Source organism: Anguilla anguilla, chromosome 3, assembly GCF_013347855.1.
Source record: "Anguilla anguilla isolate fAngAng1 chromosome 3, fAngAng1.pri, whole genome shotgun sequence".
In the NCBI taxonomy this organism is placed as follows: domain Eukaryota; kingdom Metazoa; phylum Chordata; class Actinopteri; order Anguilliformes; family Anguillidae; genus Anguilla; species Anguilla anguilla.
This window is the reverse complement of record NC_049203.1, coordinates 4,235,068-4,257,567: the sequence shown is the minus strand read 5'-3', so window position 1 is coordinate 4,257,567 and position 22,500 is coordinate 4,235,068. Positions and strand designations below refer to the sequence as shown.

Here is a 22,500-nt window from a genome sequence, read left to right as displayed (position 1 = left end):
TTCCATTACACCAAATACTCTTTAATGTCCAGGCAGTGTGTGTACAATTAACCTACGGCCATCTACATTAAAAAACCCATTATGAATTAAAAATATTACAGACAAGGTTTGCCCTCTGGTAGGACAATGAGCCGAGCATGAATTGTTCATCTAACCAAACACTAATCCTCCATTTAATTAACAAATTCATATTGACTCTTCGCTGAGTACTGAAAGAGGAACGTCAGGCAAAAAAATCAACAAACTCTCACTGATCAAAGGGAAGGCAAAATTAACACTCCGCTTATAAGTGATGTCTAGTCCAATCCGTTGAAAGTTAATATTTAATAATCAATTAATTTATTAGTGTCATTAGTAGTTTTCACCATTCACATCTACAAAGATCTGAAAGAAACATGAATATTTGTATATTTATTAGTTAAGGGGCCAGTGGACATTCCAAAAAAAAAAAAAAAAGTTGCACTAAAGCCTGAACCAAATTTTCACAGCCACCCAGCATCCCTCTTATCGACCTCTTATCTACTGTACGGTAATAACAGCCGATATGCAGCGCGTGAAGTGCGTTGCAGGAAGAAGAAGCAAACTGACAGGAGGCGGGTGAGCGCACACAACGCTTCTGTCGTGCTTCTGTCGCAGCTTGGACACGCCCCCCTCCCTGGCCGTCATCCACATTCCCGGCAGAGTCTTCCTCACCGCGCAGCTCTCTTTCAAAGCTTCGGGCTCATTAGCATGCAGGCTGACTCCCGCGATCCCATATGTCACCAGACAGACCTCTGTGTTTTTATTTATTCCGCAATGTTTTTTTTGTTTTTTTTTTTAAACCCGCCGGGACTTAACCCCTTCCGGCCGAACGATGCGTGCGGAAGCGCGGGTGAGAGGCACGGGGGTTAGACCGTTGCTACGTGCCGTTGCGCGGACACGCCCCAAAAACTACGCGAGGTTCGCGATAGTGAATAGAACGTGCTGAGCCTCGGCCCGGAGCCCCCAGAGGGGTGTTCAAACGCTAACCGTGCTTTTGAAAAGTAGCATATTGTTCTGTGCATACTGTGCTTAACTGAGGCTTGACATCAATTTTAAGTTATTCTGAAGATTTTCAGAGAGAAAAAAAAAAAACCATGAGAAAAGGTTTGGTTGGCCATCAGTAAATGTACTTCTATTTTTAAATAGTCAGTTCCATCTCTTTGGTTTAGGGAAAATGGGGAGATTGTATTAAGCGACTCCAGTGTTGCAGTGTTGTACAGAAGCTGCAGAAGAGGGTTTGATTCCCAGATGGGCCATTGCAGCCTCAAGCAAGGTACTTAAACAGAACCTGCTCTGTAAATATCCAGCTGTATGTATCGATGATATGCAAAACACTTCAAATGAATAATACATAAATTGTATGCTATGTAAGTTGCGCTGCCAAGCCAATCTATGAAACAGCCTCAGTAGCAATAGTAGAACTAATAACAATAATAATAATAATAATAGTAATAATAATAATAATAATAACGATGGCAGAACTTGAGGAGAAGGCATATGAAGAAGCAAGACAGACACAGCCGTTAAAATGATTTGTCAGGATGAGAATGTGTGGAGTGGGGGGGAGCGGGGGGGCGGTGGAGTGGGGGGGGGGGGACTGAGCAGATGGAACACTCATCCCAATGGGACGTGTCATTCATCAAAGTCACCAGGAAGAGTCAACGGGGAGAAAGAGAAGAAGAAGAAGAAAAAGAAGAAGAAGAAGAACACACTGAGAATGACAGAGTGAAACAGACAGGGAAGAGGGCCGGGCAGAGCAGGGAACAGAAAGAAGAAGAGAAAGAGAAGAGGGAGGGAAAGGAGGAAAGAAAACTGGCCAGAAGGCAGAATACGAGAGAGAGAGAGAGAGAGAGAGAGAGAGAAAGACAATGAGAGAGAAAACACGAGAGGGGTTTTGTTGGCAGCAGCTACAGCTTCAGTAAGTGGCGCGTTCGGGTTGGCACCACCCGCACCACCTCTCATTACCCCCATCATTCTAATGCATCCGCCCCTCTGCATCACCACTGCTGACAGGGAAAGGTCACATGACCTCCCCCCCAGCCAATGAAACCTCCGGGTAGGTTTCAAACCCCACGCTCTGCTCTTGCATCGTCAGGGAGGCCGTGCCGCCATAGCTGACAAGGACAAGCCGAACCTCCGGTAGCAGGAGGGACAGTGCGCGGGCACACGTGGGGGCGGGGGGGCAGGGGGCAGGGGGCAGGTGGGGGGGGGGGGGGGCGTCTGGCTGGGCCCAGGGTGACCGTAACCCACTTTACGCCCAAATTTCTTTTCTGTTTTTTTTTTCCCAACAGAAGCTGCTGACACCGCCAGGAAAGAGCCTCGGCTGAGGAAGTGGACGCACAGCGCCCGGGATTCAAACCCGTCGCCCCCACACGAGCGGCGCCCTCCGCTCACCGCCAGCACCCCTCTCAGACCGGTCTCCCGCCCCAGCCCGAGGGGGGGTCCGGTCCCAGGTCCCCACGGGAGTCTGAACCCCCACGCCCCCCCGTTAGCGAGAAGCTAGTCCCGCGCACCGCGGATCCCAGCTCTCAGTTCCCTCCAGCGCAACACGCGCTGTGACCTAGATAGAACGGCTCCTCCAGACGACGACTTCCACACACAGGAGGAAGAAGACGAGGGGGGACAGGACGGGGGACAGGAGGGAATCGCGTTCCACACACTGACCAGGCAGTCAAAGCTCAAGTCTAATTCCGTCAGTTTATGCCCCCCCCGCCTCCACCCCCGCCTCCACCCCACGCCCCTCCCCTCCGCTCCCCGGGAGAATCGCACCGTGCGATGTTTCCGTCAGCAGCAGTCGGGGAAACGCGGGACAGGAACCGAAGCCGACGGCGAGTCCCTTTCCTTTTTAACACGGCCTCCCTGGGCGGCGTCCTGGCTCGGACTCGCCAGGGAACGCCGAGGACGAGGATTCGGAGGAGTGACGCGCCCGTACCTCTCTCCCTTGCGACTAAAACACGTACAGAAAACGACGCGCGCCTGCGAGCGAGGACAGGGTGGCCAGCCAACCCCTCGAATGAACGAACGCCGATCTGCCACGAAGACAAAATGGACACCGGAAACAAGGTGAACCGTTTTCCACACGAAGACAACATTTTTAGACGATGATGATGAAAGTCACGCTTCATGATGAAATCCCTCCCAATCCTCATAATTACATTCCACTGTAGTGTTCTTCCCAATAATCCTCATTTCAGTATTTCCCTGGGACTTTTCAATATTTCCTTGAGTTTTTCCAGTATTTCTCAATGTTCTGGTTGAATGTTTTGCACATTCCTTCCGTATAAGGCTCAGCTGCATAAGCCTTATGACACACACACACACACACACACACACACACACACACTTCATGAACGCGAGAAGGCTCACAGAAGTCTACTGCACCACTACAATGATGGGCTTAACTGCCGATCGGTAAAGTTTAAGGAGCTGTCGGCAACCCGAGGGGATCCTGCAGTTACCAAAGCTCTCCACAGGGGGGCGATAAAGCAACCAGTGTAGTAGTCACAGTGGTTGACCAGTGGCCATTCAGGTTTGTGTTCCAGTGACTAGATAAAAATTTAAATTACAGTAGTTCCAGAAATATACCGTTCCACAGAAATGAAAATGGATTTGTTGCTAAGTCGGACTGTCGGAGCAAACAGACACGCGCGTCATTTAAATAGAGTTGAGCCTCTGCCATACAGTGGCTGAAATAAGCTTCCAGTCCTGGAATAAGATTTAATTTGGCTTGTTCCGTACTGGAAAAAAAAAGGCTTAATATAATACAGCTGACTCGAATGTCCAATACTCTACGGGGAGAAGAAAAGGAGAAGGGGGGGGGGGGGGGGGGGGGGGAGAGAAAATGAAAAAGAAAGGCGTATCAGGTTACCGGGCCAAACAGAAAGATGAAACTTTAAATAGGCACCCGGCACTGCCTGATGTTTTGATCCAGGCCAGATATTTCCCTATATTTCCCTACACTTCACAAACACCACTGGGAAACATTAGCGCTAAACGCTAATGCACCACTCACAGTATGGATTATGTGTAAAGCTCTATTTAGACTGTAAAATGACGCTCCGGGATAATTGGTAGGTAATATATGAAGAATAACACACACGCATCCGTTTACTGTAAGCTAAAAGCAGTTTCCTTTTTCTGGTTGTCCGCCATGTTCATTTGTATGACAATCATGCCACCGTTTGAGAGAATGTCAGGTGATCCTGACGAGACAGCATCAGCATAGTTCAGTTGAGTTTTACACAGTTCCAGCAGTTTTCTTAATTAATTCTCGCTAATGGTTATTTCCCCTCTTACTCCACGTGGGAAAGAAAGCGCGGGGAGGAGAGCGGGTGTTTGTTCGGCCGGTGTGAGTGGGATGGTGTGAGATCGCGACTGGAGCACTGCATGACCTCCTCACAGCACCACACAAACGGGAAGACGAGTCTGAGCCTTTAAGACAGAAAATGAGGGTTTTATACCGTCATCGACCACTAGGGGGACAAAACGGTTTTGAACCCGGAGTCCTGTGGATAAAAGTGTGTGTGTGTGTGTGCATATATGTGTGTATGTATGTGTGTGTGTGTGTGTGATTGTGTGAGTGTGTGTGTGCATGTGAGTGCGCGCGTGTGTGTGTGTATGTGTGTGTGCATGTATGTGTGTGTGCGTGTGTGTGTAGGTGAGTGTGTGTGTGTGTGTGTGTGTGTGTGTGGTATGTGAGAGCATGCACGTCATTGTGTGCCTCTATGTGAGTGTGTTTGTGTGTAGGTGAGTGTGTGAGTGTGTATGTGTGCGTGTGTGTGTGTGTGTTGGTGAGAGGTAGAGAGCAAGCGACAGAAATCCGATACAGTAACCTCTGTAGAAGGTGCAGAAGTGGCAGATGAAGGGCGGTCAGACAGATCAATATGAGCAGTGGGAGGAGGGGAGAGAGGGAGGGATGGACGGAGAGAGGGAGAGAAGGAGGGAGGGAGGAGGGGAGAGAGAGGGAGGGAGGATGGGAGAGAAGGAGGGAGGGAGGATGGGAGAGAAGGAAGAAGAGAGAGAGGGAGAGAAGGAGGGAGGGAGAGTAGGAGGGAGGGAGAGAGGGAATGAGGGAAAGAGGGAGGAGGAGAGAGGGAGAGAAAGACAGAAAAGCAGGAGGGTCTGGAAAGAGAGATGTCTGATGACTCCTGTTCTGGAGAGGTCCAGCTTCCGAGCAGCACCTGGAGATAACGGCCATGTAGCAGCCAGACCCGCCACCGCACGCGCATACTTCAGAAAGTTCGTTTCGGAACGGTTAGCCGCAAACCGCATTTTTGCTTATAAAAACGGATACAGTGGGCGATAAATCATCTGGCCGTGATATTAAAAGGATTCTTTTAAATTTCGACGCGTAGAGAAACAGAAGCTGGCAGTTTAGGTCGGGGTATGGGCTTGTCACTGGGACCTTGTACTTTTCAGCGGGGCGATCGAGCTGATGCACCAGCGTGGTGCCTGAGGATGAAGATGAGAATGTAGATGAGGCTGAGGATGAGGGTGAGGATGAGGGTGATGGTTAGGATGAAGATGAGGGTGAGGGTGAGGATGAAGATGAGGGTCAGGATAAGGATGAGGGTGAGGGTGATGATGATGATGATGATGATGATGAAGAATGAGGATGATGAAGATGAGGGTCAGGATGAAGGTGAGGGTGAGGATGAAGGTGATGATAAAGATGAGGGTCAGAGAGAGAGCTTACCTGTGTGGGAGAGGAGGCCCGGGGAGAGCAGGCCGTGGATGCCGTGGGGCAGAAGCCTGGAGCTGTCCTGCATGGCGACCCCAAGGGAGCGCTTAGGCGGACGGCCGGGCCTGGAGCTGGAGGAGGGGGGGGGGGGGGATGGAGGAGGGAGGGGGGAGGGGGGAGGGGGAGGGGGAGGGGGAGGGAGTCAGAACGTCAAACGATGGCCGCAGATCGAGTGCACTTCAGGGCCTCCCTTCGATGCAACTGTCATGGCAACAGCACCGTAAGCACAATCACAATCGATCAGCTTTCCACCGCAACCCATGAATGCCAATTACGCGCATAATATTACAATTAATCCGACGGCGTATTATCATGATAAATGTTTCTGCCCTTAACTACACGCCAGCAAAGCGCTGTTGCGATGAACGTTTATGACACAAAAACAATCAGTTGAGGAAAATCACTTCGTTTCTGATGCGAACTGGTTTAAACGCTCCCACCACCTGCGCTGCAGCGCGGATGACTGCGGCTGCTCTGAGCATTTAAGTCAGAAATGAAAGTAATGAGTACTATTCTGTTTGAGTGTGTGTTTGTGTGTGTGTGTGTGTGTGTGTGTGTATGTGTGTGTGTGTATGTGCGTGTGAGTGTGTGTGTGTCGGTGTGTCAATGTGTGTGTGTGTGTGTCGGTGTGTCAATGTGTGTGTGTGTGTGTGTCGGTGTGTCAATATGTGTGTGTGTGTGTGTGTCGGTGTGTCAATGTGTGTGTCAGTGTGTGTGTGTGTGTGTGGGTGTACTCAGTAACACCTTCACTGCAGTACTTCTGTAGGAACACACACTCACACAAACACACACACACACACACACACACACCTGTTCATTCACACTTCACACACCCAGGGGAAAGAGGGTAAACAAGACCAGTCAAAATTATCGCGCATCACACATACAGTACAGCACAGATGTGAACAGGCCCCAAATGGACAGACTCACTGCACTGCTTCAAACCAGACTGAGCATGGTAATGGACACTTATCCTTTCTTCCAGTGCTTATAAGAACTATGATATCAGGCACTTCAGAAAAAAAAATCCAATGTCTGTGATAAATTAAAACATCTGTCAAGAACAAATTATATGGTTACATTTTCAATAACGCAGAGCAGCATTTGAGGATTTCAAAGGAAAAAAATAAAAAAGGAAAAAAGTAATTTGTAAATTCACAGATTTGGTACAACAGCTTAGTCTCTCTCAACAGTGCACAGGTTGCTCTAGCACTACAAAGCGAAGGTTCTTTTCACACTCAGCTTCCCCCCCCCCCATCCCATTCAGGGAGAAGATTACCGGGCGATCATTCCGATTACCTGACAGTTAAAGCACCTGGCAGGGCGGGAAATGCTACAGACTGCCGTAAAATGGCAGCCATTTTGGCGCAAGTCGTGCAGGACTGCACCTCAAAGCAATTCTGGTTATACCCCGACCCCCCAGCCCAAGAATTAACCGGAATTAAGAAGGAGAGAATCACAAATAAAAAGTTATGAAATGTCACTTCATGAGTTCGACTTACTAAGCTACAAGGTAAAACTTAAAGACATAAAGCTATGGGTTAAGAGATAACAGACCTATAGGTTAAGTCGTATGGAGTTACAGGTTAAGACTCAAAATAATTAGAGGCACAGGTTTTAGACTTACAGTGCACAAATTGAGACTTTTACACTGACAAGCTGACTTGGAGCTTAATACCATCTGAAAATGAACTATCAAAAAAGCTTTTTAGAATCAAAGCAAACAAAGACTTCACACAGGTTGTCAGACTATCTCTCTGTGTATACAGTATACATCAATCTATGTACCAGCTCTTTAAGTAGATCTCTGCAGCAAATATTTGCAGAGGCATGTAGATTACATATACCTGTCACAAGACGTACAGTACATCTCATCCATTTTTAAACAACTGAATTTTTTTCGTCCACCTATCAAGACTACCTCTGTTTCCATTTCTATCAAGACATTTACATAATATCAAAACATAATACAGCAGACAATATAATTATGGTTAGATGATAAGGGATAAGAACCGTACAGCACTAAATATTTCAGAGAGCAGCCTGGGGAGTTTCTTCTCTTCAAAGTTCCCACCTGCTGATGCAGGTATTCGTGCCCCCCCCCCCCCCCCCCCCCCCCCCCAAATAACTGCCACAGCAGCGATCATGAATGATTCCTTTGCGTGATCACCACACCCCTATATGCTAGCTTCACCATGGCAACACTGAGGAGAGGGTGGGGGGGGGGGGGGGGCTCTCTTCCTTCCCATCCTCCCCCCCCCCCTCCCCCCCCCCCTTTCATAAGCAGCGGGAACAGATGGCGGTGCAAAGTCATTCACACTTTACCGCGCGTTCCACTCGGCACCTGTCAGTGCGCGCACCCCGGCTAATCACTCTCTCCCCCCCACCCCCCCACGCCCCCCCACCTCCCCAGCCTCGGCCAACGGCCACCAACCACCCCCCAAGCCCCCAAGCCCCCCCCCCCGCCCCGAAACGCTAACCTTCTCCGCGTGTTCTGCAACTTTCCCAAAACGCAATGTCAACGTTCTCAGACAACACTTCTCATAAAATATTTACGCCAAAGCGGGTGGGGGGTGGGGGGTGGGACAAAAAGAAAAAGTAAAAAAAAACAAAAAAAACCTGCTGTTCCCTCTTGAAGCAGCGGCTCATTGGCCGGCTGGTGTTCCTCTGTTCAGGGAAAGCTCCGCCCACCCAGCTGATGATCTGGCAGCGTGCTGGTCACCCGGACGTGACTCTGGGTCGGTACGCACAGTACTCGTGTGCAGCACTGAGGCACGGCTGGGGTAGATGATTCTGAATTAGCTCTCAAAGGACAGCAGAATCCCCCATCATGCTTCACAGCTTGCATAAGGAGGGGGCAGGTGGCAGGCAGGGGCTTGTTACCATGTGACCCAAACAGTGGCAGTGGCAGTGGTGGTGGGGGGGGGGGGGGCTGTTGTTGTTCATTTGTCAGGATGGAAATTTAACAGCCAAAATACAAAAAAACACAAGAACATCAAAACGAAAAAACAAAACACCAAAGAGAGATCTTTGGAGATATTTTAATTAAAATCTATTCCCGCGTCCGTAGAAGGAGAGCTCGTGAATTAAGACAGCACAATCAGGAGATTAATGCATTCATACGCTCACATCTGCATACGGCAAACAATTCATCACTTACTCCTCTCCGGAAACCTGGCAGCTCCCAGGGAGTGCCGGCTGTCCGTGTGCCGAGAGAGAGAAGAAGATGGAGAGAGAGAGAGAGAGAGAGAGGGGGGGGTGGGAAACAGGGAGTAAAAGGTGGGAGAAAGAAAGAGAAGGTGGGAAATAAAAGATAATTTTGAGCAGGAGAAAGGGAAACTACGGGACAGGAAGGGGAAAAAATAAGAAGAGCAAAAGATAGAGAAAAGGAAGAAGGGATGAGAAGCAAAAGAGAAGCAGAGAGAGAAACAGAGACAGAGAAAGTGTGTGACAGAGACAGAGAGAGAGAGAGAGAGAGGGAGGCTTGCAGTGTTCTGACACTCAGGGTGAGCCCTTGGCCATATGTTCATTTTCTCAGTGTGACTGCCCCCCCCCCCCCCCAATCCCCCCCACCCCCCCTCCATCCCCCCCACCCCGGCACAGTGGAGAGGGCTTAGCCTCCTCTCTTCATCCGCTACCACGTTGGCGGCAGCGGGGGGGAAGGGGGGGCGGGGGCGTTGCACAGGTGAGAGGCAGCCCCCTAAATTTATACAGTAGCATACGCTCAAATAAGAGCGTGTGCCATTATGCGCGGGGTTGGGTGGGGGGGGGGGGAGTGGTTGGGGGCATGGGGGGGGGGAGGGGGGGGGGTAAAATCCACTCGAGCCCCCGCAGCACAGACCAGAGGAGAACGCGCCGCGATCAAGGCCCGCGAACCGGGGGCCCAGCTGTGAGCGCGCTCAGACCGGCCACCGCAGACGCGGGGGGGAGGAAGACCACCTCGCACGCGTTGGAGGAAGACTTCAAAGAGCCCTCACCGTCCGGCGGAATGCCCGCGGACCTGCTCCTGCGTGCCTGATTAATTATTCATGAGCCCATGCATTTTTAACGCTTATCCGTCTAATGGACGCGAGGGTGCCTTCATTTTTTTTCTTTCTTTTTTTTTTACCCCCGAAACCAACGATAGCATCTGAACACACCTCTCTCCTCCTCCCTAAATAATTAGAGCCCAGAACCTAAACTAGAGACATACGGTACACCGGCGGTGTCTACCTGCCCGTTCCAGGCACAGACGGACAACGGGGAACGGTTTTCAAAATGAGTACGCGTAACCGGTGCATTCTGGGAAAGGTGTTGCTTTCAGAAGCACGGTGTATCGTTTCTTTGGAGCGCGACCCTTGAGAACCTTCTTAGCGCGCGTTTGTTACGGAATGCGCGGTCCGTCCACCGTAAACGATTTCCCAGGGGGCAGCTGGGGGCCCATGGCGAGCGTGTCCACGGTGACAGGAACTCGCCCGGGCCCTCGCCTGGCCTCGACCTCCGCGGCCGGCGCACGGGGCGCCGTGACAGACGAAGCGTGACGCGGGATGCGCGAAACGCCCGCCGCGCGAGAGCGCTAGCGTTCTGAGAGAACCCCCCGTTCGGGTTTACTGAAAGGAAAAGGGGGAAGGGTGGGGGGGTGGGGGGGGGGTGGATGCGTTTATAAGATGGAGGGATGACGGAACGGACGTATTAAAGACGGTCCGTCTGTCGGCGGGACCCCGGGCGGAGGGGGTGTGGCCTGCGTTTCGGAAGAGGAGAAGGGGAACGGGCTCTCCCCGTGATGTCAGTGACCGTCAGTGACCCCCCCCAGGCCCTGTACCAGCACCTCAGACTCACCGATGGCGTTGAACGAAGCCCCCCCACACCGCCACCTCTTTCACCAGTCTGCCGCTCTTTCTATCTGTTTATCTTTCTTTCTGTCCACATCGCTTTTTTTCTATTAATAAGAGTTGCACTTTTCAGATTGCGCCTCTTTTAATCTTTCGAGTGTGTGTGCGTGAGTGTGTGTGCGTGTCTGTATGTGAGTGTGTGTGTGTATATGTGTGTGTGTGCGTGTCTGTGTGTGTGTGTGTGAGTGTGTGAGTATGTGTGTGTGTGTGTGTATAGAGTGTGTGTGTGTGTGTGTGTGAGTATGTGTGTGAGTGTGTGTGTGTGAGTATGTGTGTGTGTGTGTGTAACCCCTCTGTGTGTGTGTGTGTGTGTGTGCGTGAGTGTGAGTATGTGTGTGCGTGTGTGTGTGTGTGTGTGTGTGTGTGTGAGTGTGTGTGTGCGTGTGTGTGTAACCCCTCTGTGTGTGGTATGGGGCTCCCCCTCCAGCAGTCTTTCTCTAAACTCTGTTTGACCCTGTACCGCCCCGCAGACGTGTGCAGACCTGTGCAGCCTCTCTCTCTCTCTCTCTCCCTCTCTCCCGCCACACACACACACACACACACACACACACACACACACACCGCTCCTTTCATCTCCCACTGAAAGCCCTGCTCAGCACCTCCCTCCCCTTTCATCCTTCCATCTCTGCCACTGTACACAAACGGGCTTTCCCCGCTCTCTCTCCCCCTCTCTATCTCTCCCTCCCTCTGTTCTTTCTCCCTTTATTTCTACCGCCGCCCATCTCCCCGTCCGTCCCTCCACCCCTCCAACCCTCCATCCCTCCCTCCCTCCCTCCCTCCATTTGCCCTCCCTCATCTCTCATTTCCTTCATTGTCTCTCTGCCCCTTCGCCCCCATCCCTCAGGCCTCTGGGGAGGGTTACCACGGTGACGCAACACCGGGCGGAACGTTAGAGCAGAGGGGGGGCGGAGCTAAAGGTGAAGGGCGGTGACGGGCCCCCCAACAAAGATCACAAACTGGGGGGGGGGGGGGGGGGGGAGCAGGGGGGTCTCCAAGGCCGTGGTCCGGACAGAGGCGGGAATAACCGAGACCCCGCAAGGCTCCCAAAACTGCCCCACCTCCCTCCATTACTCCCTCTTTCCTTCGCTCCTCCCATCCTTCCCCTCACAAAAAAAATAACCGCGGTTCAACTATAGTCGATATAATTGTAACTATTGCAGTATCACTGCAGTATTATGCAATGTTTTGGACACGCTTGTATTTAATTAATTGCAGGTATTACTGCAGTTATAACGCTGTTTCCCTCCTTCATGTGCAGTACTCATGAAATATAACGGCATTTAACGGCATTGTACTGCACTGCACTTCCCTTAAACCGCCGCACAGCTCAGCAGTAGCCGCAGTCATTTTTTTTCAAAGGTCTGACTCTCACATCAGATCCGAATCCCCTAATTTTGTCGATTAGGAACCGGGAGCGTGTGTGGGTCTGACAGCGGAACAGCGGAACCCCCCCCCCCACCCCTCTCTCCCTCTCCTCTCCTCTCCTCTCCTCTCCTCTCCCCACCCCCCAGATCGCCCTCTCTGGAGGATGGGGTGGGGGGGGGAGGGGAGATTCTATCTGACATGGAAAATTGCAGGTTGGGGCCTCAGACAATGGCGCGGCTCGGCGAGAAGCGTGTGCAGCTGTGGGATTAAATTTGCTGACATTATCAAGCTGTCTGGCTGCGCGTTCATGGGGGCGGGGGGGGGGGGGGGGTGGGGGACAGGACGAGTCTAATGCCCTCCCCCCCCCCAGCACCTCCAAGAGGATTACTGTCCGTCAGCACTGGGGGCAGGACATCCTTTTATTGAAATAATATGCCGCTCCCCAATCTCTTTAAACATGAGAAATATCTTGGGGAACAGGTAAATGTAGGCCTAGGGTGCGTTTGCGCTGGTCCCAAACTCAAAAATATAGTAAATATTATCTTTACTTTCCTCCTGTTTTACACATTAAAGTGTTTCAGTGCTAACTGAGCTGTCACTGAGTTTAAGTGAGAATTGACAAGGGATCATCTGTACCAGAGTAGATTTAACACTGAGGATCTTGCTGCGTATCCACTTTTACGGTCACTTTGAGAGGTGTCACTTCTTGACCGAGAGTGCACTGAAAATGTGACATCTCACGCTCTGCGTAGGGAAAGATAAAAGCTGTGGTGTGTGTCTTTTGACGAGAGCACAGCGGTGATGTGATGAACATGACAGCACCTGCCTTGTGTCTGTCACTTCTGCAGCTGCGCCTGACCTCTGGAGGGCTGTGGGACCGACACACAGCCGGGAGGCCCCGCCCCCTCACCCCCCCACCCCCTCCATCCCAACACTGGGACCATTACACACACCCTCCCCTCCCCACCACCCCACTCAAATACATCCCAACACTGGGACCATCATATCCACCCCCCCCCCCCCGACCCCAGCCCAGTAAAAACCCCACAGCTGTCCCCTTCCATAAAGCTAGCCGAGCCACTGATGCTATGCCGTGTCATCAGGAGAGACAGCTCATAACTCCAGAGGTTATTTTACACCTCACGGGGGGGTGTGGGGGGGGGGGGCAGGGTCACGGTCAGGGTTGGGCAGGGGATTAGGAGCGAAGCGGGGCTGGTGGGGTGTGGAGGGGGGTCAAAGTGACTGTCTCTTACCCCCCCCCCCCCATCACCCCCTCCCCCCAGTCCCTCTGCATCATCTGTATATTGATTCTGACTCCTTTCATCCAAGTCATTTATCCTCCTGAAACCAGGCCTTGTAAAAAAAACATCTGGAGCCCAGTTTGGGAGACACAAGGGTCCTGCCACCAAGTGGGGGTGTGTGGGGGGGGGGGAGACCCTCCTGACACAATGGTCCCCCCCCCCCGCCTCCTGCAAACCCCTCTCTGCATCACCAGACACGTTTTTGTGACATCCATGCTAATTTGCGCACATGCAAACACACACAAACATTCTCAGGGGATGCTAGCTAGCACACGCAGCATTGCCAGCTGTTTGCACTGACCCCCAACCCCAGAGAAGCACAAGGCACAAGCCGGTGACAGGGACCGAGCCCCCCCCCCCACCCCCCAGGACTAAAACCATGTTTCATAGATGCAGTATTTTCCGTTAGCGTGTGAGACTTAGCCCCACACACAGGCTCTCACAGACCGGCAAACTGCGCACACATGTCACAGATAAGCTCCCGAATCTCCAACAGACAACAAACAAACGCCCCGGCCATCACAACCGCTACCCACCTCTCCCCCTCCCCCATCCTCTCCCCCTCCCCCTTCCCTTCCTTTCTTCAGGTTACCATAGTGACCTACACCTGATCAATTTCCCCGTGATTGGCTCAGTTCTCAGGCCACTTTGACACAGCGTCCCCCTGGGGTGGGGGGTGGGGGGGGGGGTCTTGGGGAAGCGCTCGTTAGAAATGCTCCGAAGCTCTCCCACCGGTTTGGGACGGCTGATTAGAAAGCAGGATCACCAGGCTGGGGCACCAGGCAACAGGCATGCCCTCTCTCAGTGTGTGTGTGTGTGTGTGTGTGTGAGTGTGTGTGTGTGTGTGTGTGTGTGAGTGTGTGAGTGTGAGTGTGTGTGTGTGTGTGTGTGTGTGTGTGTGAGTGTGTGAGTGTGTGTGTGTGTGAGTGTGCGTGTGTGTGTGCGTGTGTGTGAGTGTGAGTGTGTGTGCGTGTGCGCGTGTGTGAGTGTGAGTGTGTGTGCGTGTGTGAGTGTGTGAGTACGTGTGTGTGTGCGTGTGTGTGAGTGTGAGTGTGTGTGCGTGTGAGTGTGAGTGTGTGTGCGTGTGCGCGTGTGTGCATGAGTGTGTGTGTGTGTGTGAGCGCTGCTACTACGAGAATATGACAGCGTTCGCCATCCCTTTCCCCTAACCACAGGCGGGCTCTCCATCCCAAAATTAATCACTGGTAGATGACCTTGGTTCTTAAAAATACTTCAGAAGTTGGAGAGTGCTTTTGCTTAGTACGTACAGAGGAAGGTCTAAAAGTACAACTTCACAATTTCTGGCCTAATTTGTGTGAAATTATGTTAAATCAAGCTGCTTAAAACATTGATAATAATATTAGTTAAATCAGGAGAGAAAATAAGAAGAAATAAAACATATTCTGTCCTCTCAATAATAAAGCATATATCTCTCTCTGTCCCTCTCTCCCTCGCTCTCTCTCTCTCTCTCTCCCTCTCTGTCCCCCTCTTGCTCTCTCTCTCCCTCTCTCTCTCTCTCTCAACAATAACCGAGACAATAGCCGCGTTTCCACCAAAATTACCCGGAACTTTCAGTCCCAGGAACTACTTTACCAGGAACTAAAAGGTTCCTTCAGCCAATGGTTGTCTGCGTTTCCACCGGGGTCTAAAGTACCGCGAAGATTAGGCAAATTAGCCCACTGACGTTGTCGTCGGTCCATCTGTCATATGATTTCTTCTGTAACGCCATACTACCACCGAAGTAGCTTACATTATTTTCTAATAACCGGGACAGCCCGAAGGGGTTTATTCCACTTATATACAACGGGTTACCAACAATGACTATATATGGTTACTTTTGTATTTATTGATTTTCATATATCCTCTCAAACACATTCATTAACAGCAGAAAACATGCACACGTTGTAAACAATTTGCTGTTTTATTACTTTCTCGTCGTCAATTCCATATAGGCTAATCGCAAAATGACAAGAATAGAACGAAAACTCGGACTTGCGTGAAAATGTAAATTAGTAGTGGTACAGCCACCGTTTGCTTTCCTTCGAAGTTACTGCTAGCCGAGCAGCGAAGTGTGCCCTCCAGATGCGAACCATGCACCATAAATGAGTCCATAGTCTTCCTGGTCTTTTCGTGGAATTGAAAAATGGCAGTAAAATTGAGTAAAATTACGGCAGTCTGAAAAAGCTAAAGGGAAGATTACTAGAATTAACCTGTTATTTTACCCGGATAAAAAGTGCGGAAGGTGATTTCCAGTTTGCTTGTACTGTATCACCAATGTTAATTATGCAGAACTACCGCATACCTCACATAACTGTATCAAACGTTCTGAGTCAATTACAACGGGCTAACAAAGAAAATCCGGAAGAAAATATTCAGCAACCGAATTAATCCGTTTGAATGTTTTGGTAGCCTACGTAATATGCTGTCCCAGCACGAATGCTTAGCATTTTATAAAACGAATACTAAAGCAAGAAAAGAACAGAAGAGCACACGTTATAATTCCAAGACGTTGACAGGCTATAACCAAAAGTAGGCTACTGCGCCGCATAACATACAAGTTTGATTTGAAGTTATTATGAAAATAAATTGGTTTGCCGCTGCATATTTTCAAACATGGCGGGTAATGGCGGAAAATAAATACAACACAAATGCTACGAGTACTCGACCAATCAGAAATGTTCAGCGCTGCAAGCTCCACCCAAAAGGTTCCTGTACTTTCGGAAAGTACTACCCCCCGAGCAGGAACGTTTTGGGGGGTAAAACAAAGCCCCCAGAACTAAATTTAGACCCTAGTTCCTGCGGTGGAAACGCACTGAGTTCCTCAAAAGGTTCCTAGTTCCGGGGTATAGTTCCTGCGGTGGAAACGCGGCTAATATTAGCACCTAGGGGTTAAAGGCTCAGTGCACTTCAGAGTGTCAGGTGCTTGTCTATTGTCTGCTGGTGGGTCGGCATCAGACGCAGCACTGGCTCTGATCCCACACCACCTACTCTGAGCGGACAGATGGGCCACCTCTGCACACGCACACTTACACACGCACACACTCACACATGCACACACACACACTTACACACACACACACACACGCACACACACACACATGCACACACACACTCACGCACGCACACGCACACTTACACACGCACACACTCACACATGCACACACACACTTACACACACGCACGCACACACACACTTACATACACATGCTCACATTACTTTCTGCTCACACACGCACACACACTTACACACACACACACACATGCACACACACACACTTACACACGCACACACACACTCACACACTCACACATGCACACACACACTCACATTACTGTCTGCTTACACACGCACACAAACCCAAACAACCCCCCCCCCTCTCGTTAGGTCCTATTAAACGTATATTCTAAACTGAGCAGAATCAATCAATCAAAATTTATTTCACAAACAGTTACAATACGCTTCACAGACAACCCTGACCTAAACCCCCACAGGAGCAAGCCTAAAGCAACAGTGGCAAGGAAAACTCCCTGTGGCAGATGGGAAGAAACCTCAGAAGGAACCAGGCTCAAGAACAACTCAGGCAGACAGGCAGAGCTCTGACACACAGCACTTCACATCTCACTCCTTCATCCCCAGTCAAACTACAGCCATTACAGAAAAGAAAAGCATGTGGTTTAATCGTCACATTCAAACCCATGCAAATCACCTGGACCTGCCCAACAGCCAATCACATCACCCGGCTGCCTGCTGGCTCTATGAAACCAGACTCGGCTGTAATGAAGGCAAACACACACACACACACACACACACACATCAGATAGAGAAGGCGTGATGTATGCCTCTTTGTGTCTCTTTCCCACTTCACATATTCACTGCTCCATCGCAGGTGCCTGCCCGCAGATGGACGGGGAGTCATGTGACACGACTGGGATGATGTCATAGGCTGGTCCTGAGGGAGCACCCTGATATTGATTGGATCTTTCTTTTTTTTCTTTCTTTCTTTTTCTTTTTCAAATGCTCCCCAAACACAGATGAGCTCAGTGCACTACAGCCCTGGGGGGTGGGGTGTGGGGGTCTGGGGGGGAGGGGGGGGGGGTGAGGGTATTGTATTTTTCCTTCTCCTCCTCCTCCTCCTCCTCCACCACTACATGACAAGACTGGGTCTGACAATAAGTCACTGTACACTCAGAGGTAGAGACATTTGAGAGAGAGAGAGAGAGAAGGAAAGAGAGAGAAAGAGAGAGAGACACACAGAGACAGAGAAAGCTCCCACTATAACCAGAAACAAAGAGAAACAGAGCTGCACTTTCCCACCCAATGCGATAAATATGAAGAAATTAGAGAACAACTTATTGCAAAATTTCAAAACAACCCACCCAAACTTCTCCACCCTACTGGTGACCCAGCTATTACAAATCCTCCTTGGAGAGATAAGTTTCTGTATAAATATGTAGTTGCCACAGACATAACTCCTCCCAAATTAATATACATCCGTTTTAATTATACAACATATATTTGCATTATTTATTAATTTACAGTATTATTATTAGTTGTAGTATTACTATTGTTATTACTACTATTACTAGTATACATTTCATATCTGTTATATTTTAATCTTTAGAATTGTTGTTATTAATTTTATCGTTGTTATTATCCTGATGGATTATAACACTTTGGCAATATGTATTTCAAAATAAGTCATGTCAGTGAAGCATTTTGCATCTGAATTTGAGAGAGCAAGACAGAGAGAGTGAAAGCTGGAATAGGAGAACAGAAACAGACAGAAAAAAGAAAAGAAAAACACAGGACAGACAGACAGAGAAACATCCTCATTAACCGTGAGAAACTGAAAGAGACTTTTCATTTCCAAAAGAAAATATAAACCCCAAAAAATAGCACACAATATTCCCAAACCCTCCTGAAACAACAAGCCCAAATCCTCCATGGAGAGGAACAGAATTGAGTCCCAACCCTTTGGAACAGACTTTTACTGTTATTATTTTCATTACTTCCAGCTGCTTCAAAGTATTTGCATTGTTAATTGTTATTGTTAATCACGCTGTTGTTTGTTGTTCTTGTTATTGTATTATAACCGTCAGGACAGCATAATTGCTTAAGCAACTACACAAGTTTAGCAATGCGTATTGTACATTATGTCACGCCAATAAAGCAGCTAAATTAAAAGACTGAACATTAGAGAGAAAGAGCTAAAGAAAGGGACAGAGAAGGGGAAGACAGAAATTGCTACAGAGCATGAGAAGAGAGAAGTGTAGGAAAGAAGGAAAGAGGCGAGAGGGGGAAAGAGAAAGGGGGAGAGTGAGAGGGGAGCAAGCGAACAGTGGAGAAGGAAAAGGAGAAGGAAGGAAAGGAGTGAGAGATAAAGGGGGAGAGAGAAAGTGCAAGAAAGAGAAAAGGGAGAGTGAAAGAGAGCTACTGAGAGAGAGCAAGCAAGTGCGGTGTCACAGAACAGCATGAAGACATCTGTACACACACACATGAGCACACACGCGCACACACTCACACGCACGCACACACACACACACTCACACACACGTACAGGGGCAGAGAATAATCAGCAGGAGGAGTGGCCCGCTCCATGGAAGGTAAACAGAGCACTGTAATTACATGCACAGCGAGGACAGAGGGATGACACACATACGGACGCGGAGAGAGAGAGAGAGAGAGAGAGGGAGAGAGAGAGAGAGAGGCAGAGAGAGGGGGAGAGAGGGAGAGAGAGAGAGAGAGAGAGGGAGAGAGACAGAGAGAGAGAGAGAGAGAGAGAGAGAGAGAGAGAGAGAGAAGCGGCTCGGGCGGCCGAAGGCACTGTGTCACACAAAAGGCCCCATTCATCCTGGGAGCTGAGAGAGCGGGTCACAGAGCAGGGAGGGGGCTGGAAGCCCACATGCAGACTGAGGACCCGAGCTGCAGGAACACGGGCCCTCTGCTCACTGCTGCGCCACAAAGTACACACACACACACTTACACACACACACACACACTCACACACACTCACACACACACACACACACACACACACACACACACACACGCACTGACACACACACTCTCTCACACACACACACACACATGCGCACTCACACACGCATACCCACACACTCACAAACTCACACACACACACACACACACACATATGCTCGCACACTCACACTAACACACACACACACACACACACACAAACATGCCCACACACATACACGTGTGCACTCTCACACACCCCCTCTCTCTCTCTCTCACTCTCACACACACATGCACTGACACACACACTCTCTCACACACACACACACGTACTCACACTCTCACACACACACACACACACGGCGAGTAGAAGGCACAGGCGTGTCGGGAACAGCTGCAGTGTCGGGCCCCTAGAGGCCCCGGGGGCCCGGCCCTGACAGACAGCGAGTGCATGCAGGTGCACACAGCCAGCTGCCCCCGCCACGCACAGCCACTTCCTGTCAGCCTCCGAACACGCTAGCGCCAAGGTTAAACCAGCTGGGTCACCTCGGCCGCCGCCACCCCAGCCCCCCCAGCCCCCTCCCCCCCCAACACACACGCGCACGCGAATCGCCACCGCTGGCGACCCGCGGTCACACGGTCAGGCCAGCCAGCGAGCGGGCGGCTCGGGCAAACCCGCGTCGGGTGCGGGAACCCGGGCGAGAGACCAGAAGAGACGTGCGCCCATCCAGGCCCGGTGCCTGAGGCGGGACCTGGCGGGGCAAGGCTACCCGCGCAACGCCACCCCGCGGAACGCCAAGGCCGTCCAAGCCTGAATAAACTACCCACAATCCTCTGCGGCAGCCGCCCCCAACCCGCCGTCTCCGCCGGCAACAGGTGTGTTTCTCAGAAACCCGCGCCGAACACGTCCTGAATATTTTAACGGGGCTCCCATTAAATATTGAGAAGCGCGGAGCTGGCAGGGAGAAGCGCGGAGCTGGCAGGGAGGTGCGCGGAGCTGGCAGGGAGAAGTGCGGAGCTGGCAGGGAGAAGTGCGGAGGTGGCAGGGAGAAGCGCGGAGCTGGCAGGGAGAAGCGCGGAGCTGGCAGGGAGAAGCGCGGAGCTGGCAGGGAGGTGCGCGGAGGTGGCAGGGAGATGCGCGGAGGTGGCAGGGAGATGCGCGGAGCTGGCAGGGAGATGCGCGGAGCTGGCAGGGGCGCGGGTCAGAAAAGGTCACATTTCACACCTACAGCCGGGTTTCGTTTTGTTTTTGTTTTGTTTTGTTTTGTTTTTTGTTTCGTTTGTGTTTTGTTTTCCCGAACGCTAAAGGGGACATATGGCGTAATGTTAGAAGGTCTCGCCTTTTTGCTTCTCAATGCCGTTTTGAAACTTAATTCACCGAGCCGGGGGGGGCGGGGGGGGGTGGGGGTTGGGGGGGGGGGGGGGGGAACAAAAGGCCCCCGTCCTCTCCGTATCGATCGGGCCAATCACGTGCAAGCGCTTGGCCGTCCGGGCGTAATGCGGACCATACGCCCGCCGCCCCGCTCCTCTTCCTCCGTCCGGCTCATAAATATGCACGTGTTCCCCTCGCCTTTGAGGATTCAAAAACAAAAGCAGGGTGTCAGGAAATGAGCCACCTCGCTTTTCTGTGAAAGAATGTGGAATATTGTGCGGGGGGGGTGGGGTCGGAGATGGGGGGGGAGCGACAGAGGACAAAGACCCAGGCTCAAAGCAAAAAAAAAACACACACTCAGAAAAAAAAAGAAAATAAAAATAAACATGAAAATTCCTGTTGGGTTCCAGACAGCCGACCGGCCCGAGTTGGAGATGCTGCGCGGTGTTTTTCACTGCGGTCCCTCGTTAGTCACAGAGAAAGAGAGAGCGAAAGAGAGTGAAAGAGAGGAAGAGGGGGAGACAGAGAGAGAGAGAGAGAGAGAGAGAGAGAGAGAGAGAGAGTGGCCAGTGAGGTGAGTCGGACCTTCCCGAGCAGCTTAGGATGACCCATAGTTCCCGCTCTTTGTCCCCAACGCTAACTCACTCCACGGTTCACTCTTTCGCACAGTCAGTTGACCCAAGTTATGTCACTTCCTGTTTGCCTCGTCTGACACTGTTCCGCACAATTAATCATTCACCCCAGGCCGCGGTCCAGCTCCACGCGTCCTGCTTGAACTACACTCTTTCACCGAGTTCCCCTACTCTCTCTCTCTCTCTCTTCCGTCTTTCCCTGGGCCTCCCCCTCTCCCTCTTTCCCTCCATCCTCATCCCGCGCACATCTGTCTGTCCGCGAGCAGATGTTTCGCCCGGGTCTCACACAGCGAAGTCGCGGGGCGTGTTTTTAACGGCACGCCGCGATGCCGATCCCGCGCGATGGATCGATGGATCGCAAGAAGGCCTGCCACAGCGCTGGAACTCTCCCTCCGCCAACAAGAGCAAAGGATGCTGGGAACGCGATGAACGGAAGAGGACGGGGGGGGGGGGGGAAACGTGTCTGTCTCAGCACGGCAAAGCCGCCCGCGAACACGGAGGCGTGTTCTGTTCTGACCAGAGCCAGACGAGGACTTCCCGCAGACACACAGAGTTTGGGGGGGTGGGTGGGGGGGGGGGGGGGGGGCGCAAAGGCATGAAATTATTGCTGAATACAAAATAAGGCAGAAGTAATTACAGCAAAATTTAATTTCATAGCAATTAGCGAGATGACACATCTATCATTAGCTTGATCTTTTTTGCACGCATCACTTAAAAGGCCTTTCTCTCTCTCCCTCTCTCTCTCTCTCTCTCTCTCTCTCTCTCTCACTCTCTCCCTCTCTCTCTCTCTCTTCCTCCCTCTCCCTCTCCCTCTCTCCCTCTCTCTCCCTCTTTCTCTCTCTCTCTCGGTTAATCAGATCAGTCAGGAGCTGTATTCTCAGGCCCGCGGTCAGATCGGTTCCTGAAAACACGAGAAGTTAAAAAACCTAAAGAACTTTCTAAATGCCAAATTAGTCGACGAGACGAGACGGGGGCGAAGACGTGACAGGAAGTGCGGCTTCAGGGGGCGACGGCCCACTCCCTCGAATTTCGTTAAGACAAAAAAGGCAAATGTGTGAGCAGAACACGTCCCTTTTATTCATTTCAAAAGCACGCACACGCACATGTACGTACGCACACACACACACACATACACACACGCTCACACACTTACACACACACACACACTCGCACACGCTCACACACTCACACACTTACACACACACACATTCACACACACAA

The 22,500-nt window shown here is 51.0% G+C and overlaps 1 protein-coding gene across 1 annotated transcript in view; it reads right to left on the bottom strand.

Annotated features, from left to right (window-relative positions):
* The window catches only part of LOC118224308 (dachshund homolog 2-like), a 97,042-nt gene that overhangs the window by 34,545 nt on the left and 39,997 nt on the right, over window positions 1-22,500 (bottom strand). The window contains exon 2 of the mRNA XM_035411723.1: window positions 5,717-5,832. Within this exon, the coding sequence (XP_035267614.1) occupies window positions 5,717-5,832 (116 nt within the window). The remainder of the gene's footprint in view (window positions 1-5,716; window positions 5,833-22,500) is intronic.